Raw genomic sequence first — 18,027 nt, forward strand, 5'->3', positions numbered from 1 at the left:
AATGTTTAAATCTTCAGACCTCTCCCCCGTGGGACCGCGCATAATCATAACCTCTGCAGCGCATCAATCTGCTGCTGTGCGCGCCACATTCGAAATGGCTGAGGTGAAGCTCTCTAGCGGAGAATACAGCATTTTCAATAACACTTCCTCAGGAGCGAAATCCAACGTCTGGGAGGCTTTTTGTGTCATCCTAGATGGAAGAAAATAACCAACATCCCACGCTTTTTGAGACAAATATGCAACTGCGTGTGTTAATAATTGCACGTTTTCACTGCTCATAGGCTATGCGGGTTCGGGTCGGGTTGCGGATCTTGTGCCGACGGGTCGGGTCGGGTTGCGGAACTAATTGGCAATATGTGCGGGTAGCGGGGCGGGTTCGGTATTGCACGTCGCGGGTGCGGGGCGGGAGCGGGTCTTGAAAATCAGACCCGTGCAGGACTCTGGGCTACACCCATACCAAGAAATGGCTTAGCCCCACCATGAAAAATGATGTTAAAGTAAGCAAAATATAGTCTGCCAACTCGCGGAGTAAATTGCACAGACAGCAGTTAGTAAGATTGATTTCAGTAGCCACGGTTTTGAAAACTTTTGTCACATAGTGATCGTCTTCTCAATAGAACATCTTTGATAACGGCGTGGTGTTGTTGCAGGAAGTCCCGACGGAGAATACTTTTGCTGTAGTACAGGGGTGCACATAACTGGTACGCAGGTTATGTGCGTAATCTGAAATGCGTACCGTCACTTGTGTCACAAAGCGCATTTGCGTACCGATGTACTTGTGAAGCTTTTCCAGAAGGCGGTTAGATCACCGGACGACAGAGTCGGTCTCTGTGTGCACAGACAGGGCTGCTGTTAACGTCGGTCTGTACAACGGAATTGTGCCAAAACTACGCCAACCGACTGCGGAGGGAGACTCCCCCCTTCACTGGAGAACTGCGCTAAAACAGCTGATCACAACGTTCACACTGTGGTCACGAAGTACTCCACTAGCCGCCGCGCCCCCCGACCCCCCCCCTGTTGATAGAAATCAACACGTAATGAATTAAGACCATAGACTGTATATATAAATGGACGTAGGGTCCGTGACGTCACCCATAGGATTCTGCAGAGTTGCCGTGAAGCCCTTAGTAGGCGGAGTCGGCCACTAACGGCTCGACGGTGTCGTCAGAGTCTAACTCCCGCCTTCTCCCGCCTTCTCCAAATAAGGGCAAAGAGGCGGAGCTGAGGCGGAGCCGAGGCGGGACAGGGCGGGACCTGCTGCCAACGAGCGTGACGTTCGAGTCCTAGCTCAGGCTAAGAAGCTAAGCTAACATGCTCTCAGTATCAATCGAATGTAAAACATGATTGATGAAAGTAGTAAATCGGTCAGATTTGACCCGAAGACAACAGGAGGGTTAATGCCATATTCACTTAGTAACGCATGAACAACTTTTACAAATATTTCTATATAGTCTGTGTTGGTAAATGTCATCTAGGTTGCACATTTCCTGCTGAAATACATGCATACCAAGTCACTGCGTGGCACTTTGGTTTTGATAAAACAGTGTAGTTCCACTATATAAACGTTACATTCATAATCAAACGAGACAATCTGCAAGATAATTAGCTATTTGGTATTATTCTTAATGCTTGTCATTCACACGTTAATAAAATAAAATAAGTACCGATACATAGCAGAATAATTGTGGCGGTGTTCAGCTTAATAAGCCTTGCTCAACATCATTTATTAGCTAATACTACAGCGGGCTGCAGGCGAACCAAGTCCGCGTTACGATGCATTCCTTGATCTCCAGTTATAACGCCGGACTCCGCCGCTGGCCGAAGCTAACGGAGCCCCAGGGTGCTAGCTACGGCCGCCGGGACGCGCTAGCGAGCTAGCACCCTGCAGCCCCGTTAGCTTCGGCGGCCCACCCCTTTTAACATTTGCTCCCGTTTAGCATTATGGGCGTCATAGCCATATAGTATAAAAGTCTTACCCAAGGCTGAATCATAAACTAAACTGTATATATGTATAAAGGGTTACGTCCTTAGCTGGCTAATAAGCTACATAACAGGCTAAGCTAACAAGCACACAAACACCTGCTAACGGGGTTAACATGTATAATATTATCATTTTACTCACCGAAAAAAGCTGAAAGTAGACTTCTTGGAAGATCTGTTAGTACATTCAAGCGCACAGCACGACATTTTAATTATCTGGTATTTGTAACAATATTCCCTAACAGGCACGATCACAGCTAAAGGATCAAGTACAGTAACTACAACTAACTAACGTTGTAGCCTCTATGGTTGTAGCCTAGCAGATTGGACAAGTTACTGTTAGCTGACAGTGAGGCACGTATCTGTCAATCAAAGTGACCACGCCCTAATGTATACACAAACTTTAAGACCTAATATAAATATAAAGGGTCGCGTTAGAAAACAATTCACTCACAGATCCATAATCATGAAGGTGGAATCTAACTATATCGATAATAAAATGTATGGAGCCAGGGGTAGAAACATGTTTTTTTCTGCTGTAAAATCGGGCATTTTAACATGGGGGTCTATGGAAATTGCTCCTTTCTGCAGCCATCGCCTATCGGCCAATATATAAGGGAGGCCTGTGGTGCAGTGGGTTGTGAGTTGGTATTCGGATCAGGAGGTCACAGGTTCAAACCCCACTGCAGTCAGCATGTCGTTGTGTCCCTGGGCAAGACACTTCACCCCAAATTGCTCCTGTGGGGATTGCCCACAGTATTGAGTATGTAAGTCGCTTTGGATAAAAGCGTCAAACAAGTGACATGTAATGTAATGTAATATGAACTGCAGTGTGTGGCACTTCCGTATTGGCTTCCCGGCTCTACCCCACAGTTTGCCGCTTGATTAAGACCCCACGGTTTGATGATTGATAGGTGTGTGGGCTGTCTTTCATTTTGACACGCAGAAATATGTTATAATAAACATAGATACTGTATGTTGAATGGATATATCCGCCTTCTTTCATTTATCTTTCCATTCCCACAACAATATACATAAATAAATGGCATATTTTGGACATAGTTCGAATGGTGATTAATCATGATTAATTAATTTTTAAGCTGTGATTAATCTGATTAAAAATTGTAATCGTTTGACAGCCCTAATATATATATAAAGGTATGATCTTCTCAATAATATCGCAGTGTGCGTCCTTGTGTCTGGGTCCTTAGTAAACTGGGGACTGAATAGGCTCTCAGCCAATCACGGGGAACCTGACATTGGCACAGCAGCGATAGGGGCGGGTCCTCCCCTTTGCGTACAGGAGGCCTGGTGGGACAGGTCCGGGGTAGTCTCCTGCTGTGAGTGAACCGGCGCCTAGCTTGAGATAGCTACTGTGTGTAGCTGATAGGGCTGTACCCGAATATTCGACTATTCGAATATTCGTTCGTTGGCTAACTATTCGGGTTTTAATTTCATTATTCGGATATTCGTTTTGTTTTGAATTTTATTTTATTTCCTAAATGTATGCTATCAATAAAGGCGAATTGCCATATTTTTATACTATATTTATACTTTTGAATTGCACTGTTAAAATGCGGAAATATATACAATCTCAGCCTGTGCTCCGACATCGCGTTCACTCACAGTCACGAACGCAAACGGCACGCTTCACCTCGTTTCACACACCTGAACACAAAATGCCGAAGCTGTGTGGGACCATTTTAAATTGGACGACGGTAAGAAGAAGGCAGTGTGCCAAATATGCGACAAGAAACTGGCCTACCACGGTGGCACAACAACTCTGAAAAGTCACCGGATGCTGTAAGTACTAGCCTAGCTTAGCTGTTTAAACAGTAACGTTACACATGATAACATCGTGCACTTACTTTGCTTGGAAAATAGTTGCAAGCAAGCAACCGAATTGTTTTTTTATATTAGTTTTTCAATTTTATCCGAATAGTGAAAATAATAGGAGCAATGTGGGAACATCTGGGGCTTAGGCAATTATTGGCATACAGTTCGTTCATTTATTTTTCGTTCTTCATTTATTTAAATACTGTTTACTGTATCGGTAACAATACTGTTAGGCCTACTGTTACAGCTATGCTATTAAAAGTATTGTTGTTATAACAGAAATATGTGTTTTGTATCTTCAGGTTGTAAAACGTTATAGACGGAATTTGGAACCAGATTTGGTCCCCGGGCGCTGCGCTGCGGCTGGGTTAAATGCAGAGGACACATTTAGTTTTAATGTATGCGAGTACTGAGACAATAAATAAATATAAATCGTAATAGTATGCTCTTTCTGCGCTTCTGCTTAACAGCGTGTTGTCAGGTGTCTCGGAGCGTGTTATGACATTTAAAAAAAAAAAAAAAATGTTTATTAAAAAAAACAAAAAATCTCTCCGCACCGAATATTCGAATATTCGCTGCTGATTACTACCGAATATCCGGAGCCCGAAAAATGGTATTCGGGACAGCCCTAGTAGCTGAATGCGTGCATTGCGGACTGAAAGATAACGTCTTCTGCCTCCATTTCTCCGTTTGCTACAATATGTTGGATTCATGTTAATGTGCATTTAAAGACATTTCAATTTGTGGAAAAAATATATATATGTTTTTAAGAAATATAAAAAATGGTCTAATCAACCAAAGATTTTGCGACCCCCCTGCAGTACCTCCGCGGACCCCCTGGGGGTAGCGGACCCCCTGTTGAAGATCTCTGCTTTAGAGCAACTATTAAATGTACAATTTAAATAAACTTAGGACGGTAAATATTTTAACAATGTGGCATGTATAAAGTTCTGCATTATTTTTGTACTTAGTGTTACCTTTGGTAGGTTTCCATCTTGTCTTCTGTATCCATGGACAAGGACCTTTTGAGACAAGAACAGGGTTAGAAACACCGTCACATATCAGAATCAGAACAGTGCATGACATTAAGGATTTTGGGAGATGGCCCTATGGGCCATCTAATCTAATTTACAGATGGCCCTGATCCCAATAGAGATCCCCCTAGAATATTTTGATTTTTGCAGGTCTTAGATGCTGCGTGGTGCATTCTCTAGACTGAATTATAAGATGAACCACCACAATATTACATTACATTATTATATTGTACAATTTCAATTTTATTCTTCATTTCACTTGTTTGTTTGTACTTGTGTGTGTTTGCTCGCTTGCATGCGCTATAAGAAATACTTAATTTGTTGGTCAAGACACTTTCCATTTGATGAAGGCAAATGCCTTCCCAGATGTAAAAAAGTAGAAAACATTACATTCAGTTATAACTGCCAAAACAAAAATTATTTACACTATTATGGCCCCTGTTAAAAATGTTTGTAATGTTATCTACTGTAAGTTGGTCGAACGAATGCCTCCTCATCCGGAAGCTGACCGAGCAGACCCGAGCAGCAGTCGAGAGGGGCCGAGCGCATCCGCGAAGCACACAAAATGGCGACGTCAGAGTTCCCGTTAGCCAGCAAATCTAAATCTCTCCGGTCAAAATGTCCGGTCAAAAATAATTTCTCTTTAGCGCAATACCGCTTCAGTTGCGCCACTTATGTGACAGACAAGAAGAGTATGTGACAGACAAGAATAGTCAATTCTAAAGTCTAACACTTAATGTGGAGAAAGAGATGTCCTCATGGGTTGATTGTGCGTTGATCTGTTGGTAATGCCTCGGGGTTCCGGTGGGCATGTAAACAAATGCATAATGCTGCACTATACTTTGTGGCCTCACCCGGTTGCATAGCGACACTTATTGTTTAGGTGTCTTTTAATAAGCAGGTAGTCATATCATTAGCTAGAACTAGCTAGATCTGATCGATATGGACATAAACGCGAGTGAAGTCTAATCTGACGGGAGAGAGAGATCTGCTGCTGCTGACGAGTCGACACGCAGCTCTGCATGATCACATGCAGCGGTGAGCGGACAAAACACACACTTCAGGTTAGAATATCACACGTAGCTATTTTAATTACCTCTCAAACTACCTAAACTAGTTATAGATATGTTTAGTTTTACTGTCGGGTCACTCATTACTGGATACTAGGGGTGTAACGGTACACGTACCCGTACCGAAATTATTCGGTACGGGCCCTTCGGTTCGGTACAGGTGTGTACCGAAGTGTACCGAACGAATATAACGTTAAACGTAAAAAATTGAGAACGTGAACAACTTTTTGGAAGTAATCTCAGGTGCTGCGTCGCAGCATTCAGAGTAATTTGCTCACATTGGGTTCAACGCGTCATAGAGCGAGCAAGTCATTTCATTGGATGAGAGGCATACTATGAGAGCTGGACAGAGGGATGCGTTCAAATGTAGTCAGTAATTTGAGGAACTGTCGAAAATTAATGGCGAACGCAGATAAAGTTGAGCTCGAAAATCCTCCAGCATCATTGAAGTCTCCGGTTTGGGAACATTTTGGTTTCGCAGTTACGTACAAGGATGAAGGACAAAGACAGGTGGACCGAACCAAAGCTGTTTGTCGGCATTGTTCAACTAACATTGGTTGCGCGGCTGGCAATACATCAAACTTGCACACTCTTGAAAAGGCATCACCCGAACGTGAATATCACCGGTACCAAAAGAAAAAAGACTGAAGTGCAAACCCAACTCCCACTAGCATTTAAGCCTCCACCACTCGCAGAGAGTTCAGACCGAGCCAAAGCTATTACAAACACCAAATATCCTTATGTTGCCATGTTAGCAAAGCGCTACCTGGCTGTATCTGCTACCTCTGTCCCTAGAGACAGGCCCGGACTGGCCATCGGGAGGACCGGGAGGTTTCCCGATGGCCTGGCCTGTTAAGTGGCCTGCTGGCCTGAGGATTTTTTTTATTTTATGTATGTATTGTGAACGCAACGCTGCGCAAATGTGGGTCAGACTCTGCCTCACAGAGGGTGACTGGCTGTCTACATGATGTGGCCTGCCGACATGGCCACTTTCATACAGATCATACACTAAAGCCCTCGATTGGTCTCTCATTCAAGCTCGGGAGGGTGTGTATGTGTGGCGGGCCTGAGCGTGCGAGAGAGAAAGCGCGCGCACCGATTACGTGTTTTGTTGTTGTTAGCATCTGGTGCTAGCTAGCGGCGCTAATGGATATAATGAGCTGACTGTCAACAAGGTGGAGGAGAGTCCTCTCCTGTCAGACTGAGAGACTGATAACTACAGCTCAGGTGAGGTAAAGGACTCTTGAGTGTTTAGATAGTTAACTTAGTCTGAGTTATCTCTGTGGGTCTCAAACGGTTTGGTCACCATTTATGTAAACACATATTTCCATTTGAAGGGGGAGTAATTAGTAAAATATGCATGAATAATATTTTTTTTTAAATAACTAGGTGACTGGCTGTCTACATGATGTGGCCTGCCGACATGGCCACTTTCATACAGATCATACACTAAAGCCCTCGATTGGTCTCTCATTCAAGCTCGGGAGGGTGTGTATGTGTGGCGGGCGCGAGCGTGCGAGAGAGAAAGCGCGCGCACCGGTTACGTGTATTGTTGTTGTTAGCATCTGGTGCTAGCTAGCGGCGCTAATGGATATAATGAGCTGACTGTCAACAAGGTGGAGGAGAGTCCTCTCCTGTCAGACTGAGAGACTGATAACTACAGCTCAGGTGAGGTAAAGGACTCTTGAGTGTTTAGATAGTTAACTTAGTCTGAGTTATCTCAGTGGGTCTCAAACGGTTTGGTCACCATTTATGTAAACACATATTTCCATTTGAAAGGGGAGTGATTAGTAAAATATGCATGAATAATAATTAAAAAAAATTAACTAGGTGAAAAAAGGCAAGATAAACTTTAAAAACTTGTTGAGAGCTAAAACTAGTCTTTGCTGCTGCCTCAAAGAGGAGCAGGGGGAGAGGGGGGAGATGAGTGAGGCTGGTTCAGGAGCACAGACACACTCACAACTATAAATGAATGCCCCCGGACCCCCCTAGAGGAATTGAGGTCCATCTCCACTTAAAATATGTTCACATGGATAGGTTCCTAAATAGATTTGCAAAAAAAATTGAAATAGTAACCCATGTCCATATGTTTATTCTGGGGTAGTAGATTTAAAGTGTAGGGCTATCACTATGGGCAGCAACGCTGTAAATATTGACAAATAAATCCAGGAAAATGGCACAAAAGAAAACTGGTAGTGGCCTGGCTGGGTGTATAATTCCCAGCCTGACTTATTGTCCCAGTCCGGCCCTGCCTAGAGAGAGGGTGTTCTCCACATCAGGAGACATTGTTAGTGCCAGCAGATCTGCCCTTTCGGCAAGCAATGTGGACAAGTTCATTTTTCTTTAAAAAAACATGAAAATACAATGACAAGCAAGTCCTAATGTCAAGCTGGCTGCTTAGGAACTAGTACAGTACAGTTCAAATACAGATTATTTCAGTTTATCGAAAAGCTGCACCTTAATGTTTATTTTATTATATTTTGTATTTATTTGAGTGAATATTCACAGTTTAATAATAATTAAAAACCCAAAACTAATAGTTTATGTTTTGTGAGTACTAGTAGCCTACAGTAAAGTTCAAATACAGATTATTTCAGTTCATCGAAATGCTGCACCTTAATGTTTATTTTATTATATTTTGTATTTATTTGAGTGAATACATTATTCACAGTTTAATAATAATAAAAAAAAAATATATATATATGTTTTGTTTTGTGAAAAAAAATTCTGCTGTACCGAAAACGTACCGAACCGAACCGTGACCAAAAAACCGAGGTACGTACCGAACCGAAATGTTTGTGAACCGTTACACCCCTACTGGATACGCGAGCTGCATGATACTGGCATAATAGATTGCCCGATCGGGCAACCAGCAGGTGAGGCTTCATTGCCCGAGCTAAATACTAGATGGCCCCGGGCCATCGGGCAGTCGTTAATGGCGAGCACTGCAGAATCAAGTTTATTGCCAGGTACGTTTTCACATACTAGGAATTTGCTTTGGTACCTGGTAGGGGTGTAACGGTATACGTACCCGTACTAGGGGTGTAACGGTATCCGTATTCGTCCCGTCACGGTTCGGCACATGCAGTCACACAGCGAATACGCCTTTTTTTACGAGTGGGAAAAAAGTCTGTCACTCAGGGCAGTATTATACTATATATAATCCAGGGGGCGGTATTGCGCCTAAAAGCCAGCCGCCGTAAATAACAAATGAAGAACAAGAACAAAACGAACGCAATACATGAAGAAGAAAAGTTAGTAGCTATGGCGAGTTCACACAACACACAATCAGGTGTGTGGGAACATTTCGGGTTCCCTGTGGACTACAACAATGATGGGGTGCGAGTTGTGGATCGGACGAGGACGGTGTGTCGGCGTTGTTCGACAGCGGTGCGGTATGCTAGTGGAAACACGTCAAACATGCTCAATCTCACATCCGAGTCAGCCCAGCGAGGGTTTTCTCGACGGCAGGTGACATAGTTACCGCCAACAGATCTGCTCTCACTACTGACAACGTAGACAAACTCATCTTTTTGAAGAAAAACTTGAAAATAGAGTAAAGCTTGAGTACCTTTATTTAGGCATAATGACCCCCAAAACCGAGGTATGAACCGAACCGTGACTTCTGTGAACCGTTACACCCCAGGGTTTCCCACACATAGACTATACTTGGGCGGGCCGCCCAGGTATATTAACGGCCACCCAAGTATATTTCGCATTATTTATTTTTGTATTCGTCCGTGACCACGACGCCATCTGCGATCGATTAACTTGTGGACAATGATCCCTCGCTCCCTTGCTCTGATCTCACCTCCTTCTGGCCTGTTAAGTGGCCTGCCTCACACAGGGTGACTGGCTGTCCACATGATGTGGCCTGCCGACATGGCCACTGTCATACAGATCATAAATCAAAGCCCTTGATTGGTCTCTGTGTGTCATTCAAGCTCAGGATAACCTCAGCTCAGGTGAGGTAAAGGACTCTCTGAGTGTTTAGATAGTTAACTTAGTCTAAGTTCTCAGTGGGTCTCAAACGGTGTGGTCACCATTTATGTAAACACATATTTCCATTTGAGAGGGTAGTGATTGGTCTAATGCAGGGGTTCTCAAAGTGTGGCCCGCGGGCCAATGGCGGCCCTCGGAAATGTTTCTGGCGGCCCGCGATAGTTAATGTGACACGCTGAAATGCATGCGTTATATTTGAATCCTCCATGGTTGTATCTAGTAAGAATTAGAATGAGTAGCTTTCCAGCGGTATCTCCTGTGAGACTGTAACCAGGGCACAGCAGCCAATATGGCCGCTCAAAGCAGCTTGACTTTACACTGTGTGGGATTGGTGGATTTGTGTGTCCGTCAAGGAAATCTCGGCCGGCAGCCATCATGGTCTGAAATGACCAATGGACATCGAGAAATCACTAAGGGCCTACCCACCAAGTAAAAAAAACATAAACCACGTGTCTCCCATCAGTTTACGTCTGTGAGGAGAGAGAGAGAGACAGAGAAAATGGCTAAAAAAAACTTTACAGTTGCCGACTTCGCTAGAGATTTTTTTCGCTAGCAGCAGTGAAGATAGAGCCTCAGAACCTGAATTCTTCGACTCTTCTGAAGAAGAAGAAGAAGAAGAATACAAAGACAACAACAAGGATCCATTTGGGCATGGGTAAGTGTAAATATTACAGTAATAGTGTACTGGCAATGTGTGGGGAATACCGCGAAAATGAACAATAGGTTTATTGATATATATTTTTTATCGATAGTCATGAACTTTTTATTAGAACAAAATAGACTCCATTAGCAAACGTTTACTCTGTGTTAACGTTATTTTGATGTGTAAAAGTGAGATTACATGTGTAGATGATTAAATTAATCATTTATTCGTCCCACAACGGAGACATTTACAGTGACATGTTTTTGCCATCGATTATTTTATCATACTGTTCTGTACAGATGAGACTTTGTCATAGATTTATTTATATGTGTGCCTGTTATTATTTTACCGTCCTGTACAGATGATACTTTGTAATCAGATGTAGCCTATGTATATGTGTTTCATACTGAATGTAAAGTAACTGGAAATACTTGTGTGTGTGTGTGTGTGTGTGTGTGTGTGTGTGTGTGAGAGAGAGAGAGATCGAGAGAGACTCCTTCTGCAACCTCCCAAACTTTATTTTTATGTGTGCATTGTTATTTGTGCTTGAGCAACATTTTACTTGAACTTTATTTCAATGAAATTAGTTGTAATTTTTGTCCTACACAGGCGGCGTTTATCCAGCAGCCACAACATCCATCTGTGCCGGCCCCCAGGTCAAGATCTACTGTGGCTCAAGGGCCTTCACCAGAACCATCACCACCAAGGACCAGCAGACCAGCATCACTAAAGCTGCCTCCACCTCCATCTGCAGCTGCCACCAGGTCAAGATACACCTCAGCACAAAGGTTCCACCACAGCCATCACATTCAACCCAGCCAGAAAGGAGGTCTCGTATAGCACTTGTACACCCCACCTACACAGCAGCCCATGCACCATCACCCCCATCTTCACAGCAGCCAGACCCACTGTCTTGGAAGACAAACAAAGACCTTGACACTGTCTTAATATTTATAATGAATAGTTGGTTGAAAGTTCTGATGTTCAATATTGTAAATAGTGAGATTTTCCAGTTTCTTATATTTATATAAATAGTTGGTTGAAAAAAACATATTTATAATAAATTGTTGGTTGAAAAAAAAAGGTTGAATGCTCAATTTGTATTTGTACACATCACATGAACCTTGGTATGTAATATGAAGTCATTATTCAGTCCTGATGTATCTCAGTCCCTGCAGTGGTGAAAGTCGAGTGATAAACACCTATTTTACTCAAAATTTGAATTTAACGTTTTTCATTTTAGACATGAATAACACATTTATATACAATGTAATTCAAATATTTCACTGCTTTTGTGATCCTAGGACTTTGATAACCAAATCTAAAACACCAAAACAATTCGATCACATGAGTAAATTTGTGTTTTCACAAGAGTTTTGAAGATTTTCCAAAAATCGGATTTCACATTTTAAGCTTTTGAGCGACTTATCTCATCAAACAGTGCTCTAAGGTGAGCAATATGCATATATAGCAAGACCAGAGATTGTCCTGAACATTTTGATATTTAACACATGGGGTGCCATGTTAGAAGAAATACATTTAAAAGGTGATTTAAGAAAACATCTAAAAATCGAGAAAATACCCTTAGACTCCAGAGGGTTAAGAATGGTAAAACTGCGCCCCCTGGGTTGTCATTCCTAAATTATGAATGACTGCTTGTGGAAAGTTTGCTAGACTACTGGTTGCATGGCAACTAGGCATCTCGCGAGTTGCGGTAATTGGTTAGTACAATAAAGAAAGGATTTGTTTTGGAATTATTTTGTGTTCCGTTTTTTCTTGGGCGGCCCTCAATCCAATATTGGGTACCTAAATTGGCCCTCACTCATCAAAACTTTAAGAACCCCTGGTCTAATGGATAGTGAGGTGGGCTGAAGATCGGAAGGCTGTGAGTTCAAATCCCGCCAGGAACACCACCACTAGTGTGCCCTTGAGTAAGGCACTTAGCCCTTAGTTACTCCGGGGAGAATGTACCTGTAATCGGTCATTATAAGTCGCTTTGGATAAAAGCGTCAGCTAAATGAAATGTAATGTGATTAGTCAAATATGCATGAATAAATAAATAAAAAGTTAACTAGGTGAAAAAAGGTAAGATACACTTTTAAAACTTGTTGAGAGAAAACTAGTCTTTGCTTCTGCCTCGAAGAGGAGCAGGGGGGAGAGGAGGGAGACAGGAGAGGCTGATTCAGGAGCAGACACACTCACAACTATAAATGAACCAAACATAAATTAATAAACAAGTTTCAGTGTTTTTTTCATATTGGAAATGGTATGTTATTGGTTATGGCCATGATTTTATGATTATTGAAATGTATAGAGTTCTGTTTAATATAGGTGTTTCCATAGATCTAGTCTCTTTATTTTCCCCTCAAAATGCACCAGATTGATGCATTTAACTCCAAAATAAAATCTTACCGGGGGGGCATGCCCCTGGACCCCCCTAGAGATTTGAGGTCGACCCCCACTAAAAATCACATGGATAGGTTCCTAAATACATTTATAAATACATTTATTTTTTAAAATAGTAACTCATTTCCATATGTTCATGTGTGGGTAGTAGATTTAAACTATAGGGCTATCATTATGGGCCCTGCCTGTACCTGTTCGCTCTGCCATCGCGTGAAGGGTCTGCTAACAAGCGACCAACAGAAATGTTAATGTTGTTGTTGTTGTTGCACCCCCCCCCCCCCCAAGGAATGAAAAGTCAATAAATAAACATGTTGTTAAAACTTTTTTTTTTTTAAACATGAAAATACAATGACAAGCAAGTCCTAATGTCAAACTGGCTGCTTAGATACTAGTACAGTACAGTTCAAATACAGATTATTTCAGTTCATCGAAATGCATCACCTTAATGTTTATTTTATTATATTTTGTATTTATTTGAGTGAATACATTATTCACAGTTCAGGGCTCGACATTATAAATGGCCCGCTGGCCCGGAAGCACTATTTAGACACCCCGGGCCAGCATAACGTACTTTCCACTTGCCCGCTCGGGCCACTAAAAATATTGTTTAAAAAAAATGTCCTGTGGTATTGGGATTTTGACTAGCAATTTAGTTAAATTGTTTCGTTTATTAACGCTACAACATAGCGTTTTGTGAGTCCCTTGTCGTTGTTGGGTGAAACGCAAACAGCGGTTTGCTGCGGAGCGCAGTGCGAGCAGGCTCCCGTGAGCGGGAGCGCGCTCCTTCACTACAGACTATCGCGCCACCTAACCATTCGCCAAAATGTTTTTAATACCAGCGGTAACCGGCCAAGCGCCGGGCAAAAAACAATCTTCAAATAAAAGAAAGTCACCGGAGGAGTTAAAGGAGAGTGACAGGGAGTATGAGAAGAAGAGGGAGAGAAAGTTTCAGCCAGCTTGATCGATGGAGTTGGCTGCAGTGACGCATCCTAAAACCCTTTTATAATCTATCGATTAGATTTATGATTCGAAAATTATAAAAGTAGGGTAGACATTAGGGGTGTTGAAAATAATCGTTTCTACGATGCATTGCGATGCGGACGTGGACGATTCGGTATCGATGCAGTGACGGAAGATAATCGATTATAGCGTAGTAACGTTGCTTCCTGATTTTCCGGCCGCGGCTTTACTATAACGTTTTTTTCCCTGTCACTTTAATATCAAATCGGTCGGTGACGCAGAGATCAGGGAACAGACGAGACAGCGGCACAGCAACACCAAACACGGAGCAGTCTGCTTTATCCACCAACACAACACCACCAGTCCAGAACCAACAGCAGAAGGACCCGCTCTGAATCACTCCGTGTCGCTGCGGCTCAGAGACACAGGGATTTATGTTTTTCAAAAATAATCGCGTTACAATCATGTCAGGTTTTTGGTGGATTTAATTAAGTCTTGGATTGCAGAGTATGAATGCCCTCTAGCAATTTTCAGACGATATATACGTGTATAAAGTTTGTGAAGGCAGGAGGAAAAAAAGCTTCCGCGATCACCGTCTCCTCTGCTGCTCCAAACCCCGCCCCCTCCCTGAAAATAATGAGTGACAGGCTGACAGTGACCTGATAGAAACTTTATTATTCACTTAATCACTGAGATATAATGAAGCTAACTTAATCTCATACATTCATGGGATTTATGCAACAGTAAGACAGAGAATGTAAGTGTGCACCCACATGCAGTATTTTAGTTGTTATATGCTGTTGTAAATACTCCTGTTGTCTGCTGTGTTCAGACTCAAGTCCTGTGTGTGATGCCACATTCAGGACATTCAGTGTCCTTTCTTTAACAGAAGACCGTTGCTAGAAGCTGCAGCTAGACTGCAGAAGCATTAATTTTTCTGAGGATGGAACAACTTCACACACAGATATAGGGAGGCTAGACCTATACAATTCATTTATTTTGGTTTATAAATTAATGTCAAGACATTTATGTTATTGATTTCTGAAGCACTTTCTAAATAATAAAAAGAGAGTTCATATGTATTTACTGCATGTATGCATTGATGAAAAATAAGCCATGTGCAGTAATATAGAAAATTGAGGATGCAACGCATTGGTATGAATCGTGATGCATCGGGATATCGAATTGAATCGAATCGTTGACAGGATAATCGTAATCGAATCGAGAGACCAGTGAAGATGCACAGCCCTAGTAAACATGTGGATATTATCCGGCTGAATAAAACGTGCATTTATCAAACAGGTTAGATTTCCACAGACCTTATTTCTAGCTATTTTCCAAAACCCTGTGGAGAAATCCCATTACTTTTTTGTTGAGGGAACCAGCAGCTTACGGCCCGTCCACACAGCGGCATGCGTTGAAGCTTGCCGGCGGACGTGTCTGAAACTCGACCAACAACCAATCACATGACTCTCCCGCCCCTGACACACGAGCAGCGGTTTGATTGGCTAGAGCTTGTACTGGCATATGATTCGATTGGCTGACGCTTCTGTCGAGGCTTCAAAAGTTGAACATTGGTCAACTTTTGCAGCGAACCACGCCAGCAAAGCTCCGGGTCGCTTCCCGCAATGCAGTTCGGCGAAAAGTGACGCTTCCTGGTTTTAGGATGCGTCACTGGCTGCACCTCTCAATATGATGCCAATATAAACAAGGTCTTCTGTCGGCTCTGTACATCAATGCCCACCTATGCTGACAAGTAAGTGAAGAGTAGAAAATATAAAGGTATTGGCTATAGGGAAATGTCCCAGCAGTTTAGGAGAATGAAGGTTCTAATCTAATCTATTACATAGCCATTACATTTCTAACTCCTAATGACAGGAAGGCAGAAAGCGCATTATACAAATAATAATACTCATAACCTTGAGAGCCTTGAAAGGCACCTATATCAAATAAATGAATTATTATTATTATTATAATAATAGCAGATATTTTTTAACAATGACCACAATATCATTATTTTAATAAACCAAATATGAACAATTGAGGAAAATGAGGACGAACTGATGATTCAAATGTTATAGTACAAGTAGTAATGTAGTTAGTGCATAAATTACTATTGCAACAAATGTGTTCATTTTCTTCATTATTAGTCGATTGGACGAATGCTTCGGGCCAGTGGTTATAATGGTGGGGCAGGTGGAATTTTACCCTTAATGTCTACCCCTGAGTAGTGACATGAGTATTATCAGCTTTAAGCGGTTGAAATATCAGCAGCAAGTTCTGCCAACGTATATCTCATTATACACGTTAGTTTGTAGTTTTTCTAGTCTTTGTGATGTTTTCTGACGATCAAAATAATTCAAACACACCTTCCGTTCCATATTATCATCGTCATGCAGTATACCTATCGTTACAGTAAAAGTGGAGTTAAAGCAGTTTTTGACCGAGGTATTTCTCCCCCTCCTAATGAAGACATTTTGAATGTAGGACTTTAGTATTCAAGACTATATCATGTGATTAATTACGGTTCATTTACCGGTGTATATCACATAGCATACCTTATTTTGAAGCTGTCCTAGTGTTTTATCTGTGTTTTCTGACGAAAAAAATAATGGAATCTCATCGTTAGCATAAAAGTGGCTAGACTTTGAGTAATGTTAACCTGTGTGGCGTTAGCACTGCTAACGTAAGTATGCCATCCGGGACACCGACGTTAACGTTAGCTTTACTCACTTTTCTAGTTTCTTGGAAATCTCCTCAACTTCGCCGTTGTGTTGAGAGTTATCCATCCTGTGTGTTAGCTTGTCCACGATTAACAAACACAATTCTGGAATTTTTCGGTAGAAGAACCCCACAGACACACCGACAGCTGCTGCTGAGAGGAGTTGTGTGTTGTTGTGTTTGAAACGCAGCTAACCTCCCCGCCAAATAGTTCTTCTTCTTCTCTCGGTTTTTGGCAGATTGCAAACAACTTTAAGGTGCATACCGCCACCTACTGTACATGAGTGTGAATCATCATATCATTCCATCTCTTAACTCATGGACGTATATATCTATGATCTAATCAAAAATAAATAAATAAACAAAAAACATAAAATAAATAAACAAAACAACAATCTATGATCTGTTCTAACCTAATGTTAAATTATTTGTCCTACCCCAGTTTCACTCAGAAAGGTAAACAGTGCCTTTCTGGTAGCTCTTACTCCCTCTCCTTGTGTTCCCAGAATACCAACCACATTCCCTTCCCTCTCTGCCTCCATAACTTTATCCTTTAGTTTTTCTCTTTCAGCTTTATAGATGTCACAATGTAATAATAATAATATATTTTATTTCTATAGCGCTTTTCTTGAATCCAAAGACGCTTTACATTTGGGAGGGAGGGTAGACAAACAAAACAAAAAACAAAAACAAAGCCAAAGCCAAAAAGAAACAAAACAAAACAGAAAAGCAGTCAGGAGGAAGTTGATTGAGAGGGGGGGGGCTTATTGATACAGAGGTGGGTTTTGAGGCGGGACTGGAACAGGGTCAGGGACTCTTCACACCAGCGCTTTTTCAGCTCCGGCTCGGAGCTGGAGCCTGAAAAGCACCAGTTTTTCCTGTTCACACCGCAGCGGCGCCGGCTCTTAGCTCTGGAACGGCCCGTCCACACAGCGGCGTGCGTTGAAGCTTCCAACGCTTCTGCCCATTCACTTTGAATGGGGTGACGTCACTTTTAGCCGAAATGCATTTTGGGAAGCGACGCCAGCTACGCCAGCAACGCCAGCTACGCCAGCGTTGCTGGCGTAGCTGGCGTCAAAAGTTGAGCAATGTTCAACTTTTGACGCCTCGACGGAGGCGTCAGCCAATGAAATCCCGTTTATTCAAATCTGCCAGTACAATCGCATAGCCAATCAAACCGCGTGTATGCTGGGAGAGACTACGCAGGTCATTTCCTCATATTCAAAAAAATTGAGGGGAAATTCATTGTAGCGGTAGTGAATCACCCGGTGCTGTATGATCAGTCTCTGTTCATCTACCGGGATACAAACCGGAGGAGCGAGGCATGGAGGGAGGAGGCAGAGACAGTGGGTGAAACTGGTAGGTTTTCGCCTGT

The 18,027-nt window shown here is 42.3% G+C and overlaps 1 protein-coding gene across 2 annotated transcripts in view; it reads right to left on the minus strand.

The window, feature by feature from the left end:
- The window catches only part of LOC117534998 (DNA excision repair protein ERCC-6-like), a 33,656-nt gene extending 16,752 nt beyond the window's left edge, over positions 1-16,904 (minus strand). Inside the window, exons 1-2 of one of the 2 annotated variants that reach the window (XM_034199307.1) lie at positions 16,665-16,904; positions 4,794-4,838 (exon numbers count right to left, since the gene is read on the minus strand). In XM_034199307.1, coding sequence (XP_034055198.1) covers positions 4,794-4,838; positions 16,665-16,720 — 101 coding nt within the window. In that variant the 5' untranslated portion in view covers positions 16,721-16,904. Of the gene's footprint in view, positions 1-4,793; positions 4,839-16,489; positions 16,509-16,664 lie in introns of those variants that run through there. The other variant, XM_034199308.1, reaches the window with a different exon arrangement.
- Between the last annotated feature and the right edge of the window lie 1,123 nt (positions 16,905-18,027).

The sequence above is a fragment of the Gymnodraco acuticeps genome, unplaced genomic scaffold, assembly GCF_902827175.1.
Source record: "Gymnodraco acuticeps unplaced genomic scaffold, fGymAcu1.1, whole genome shotgun sequence".
Classification (NCBI taxonomy): Eukaryota; Metazoa; Chordata; class Actinopteri; order Perciformes; family Bathydraconidae; genus Gymnodraco; species Gymnodraco acuticeps.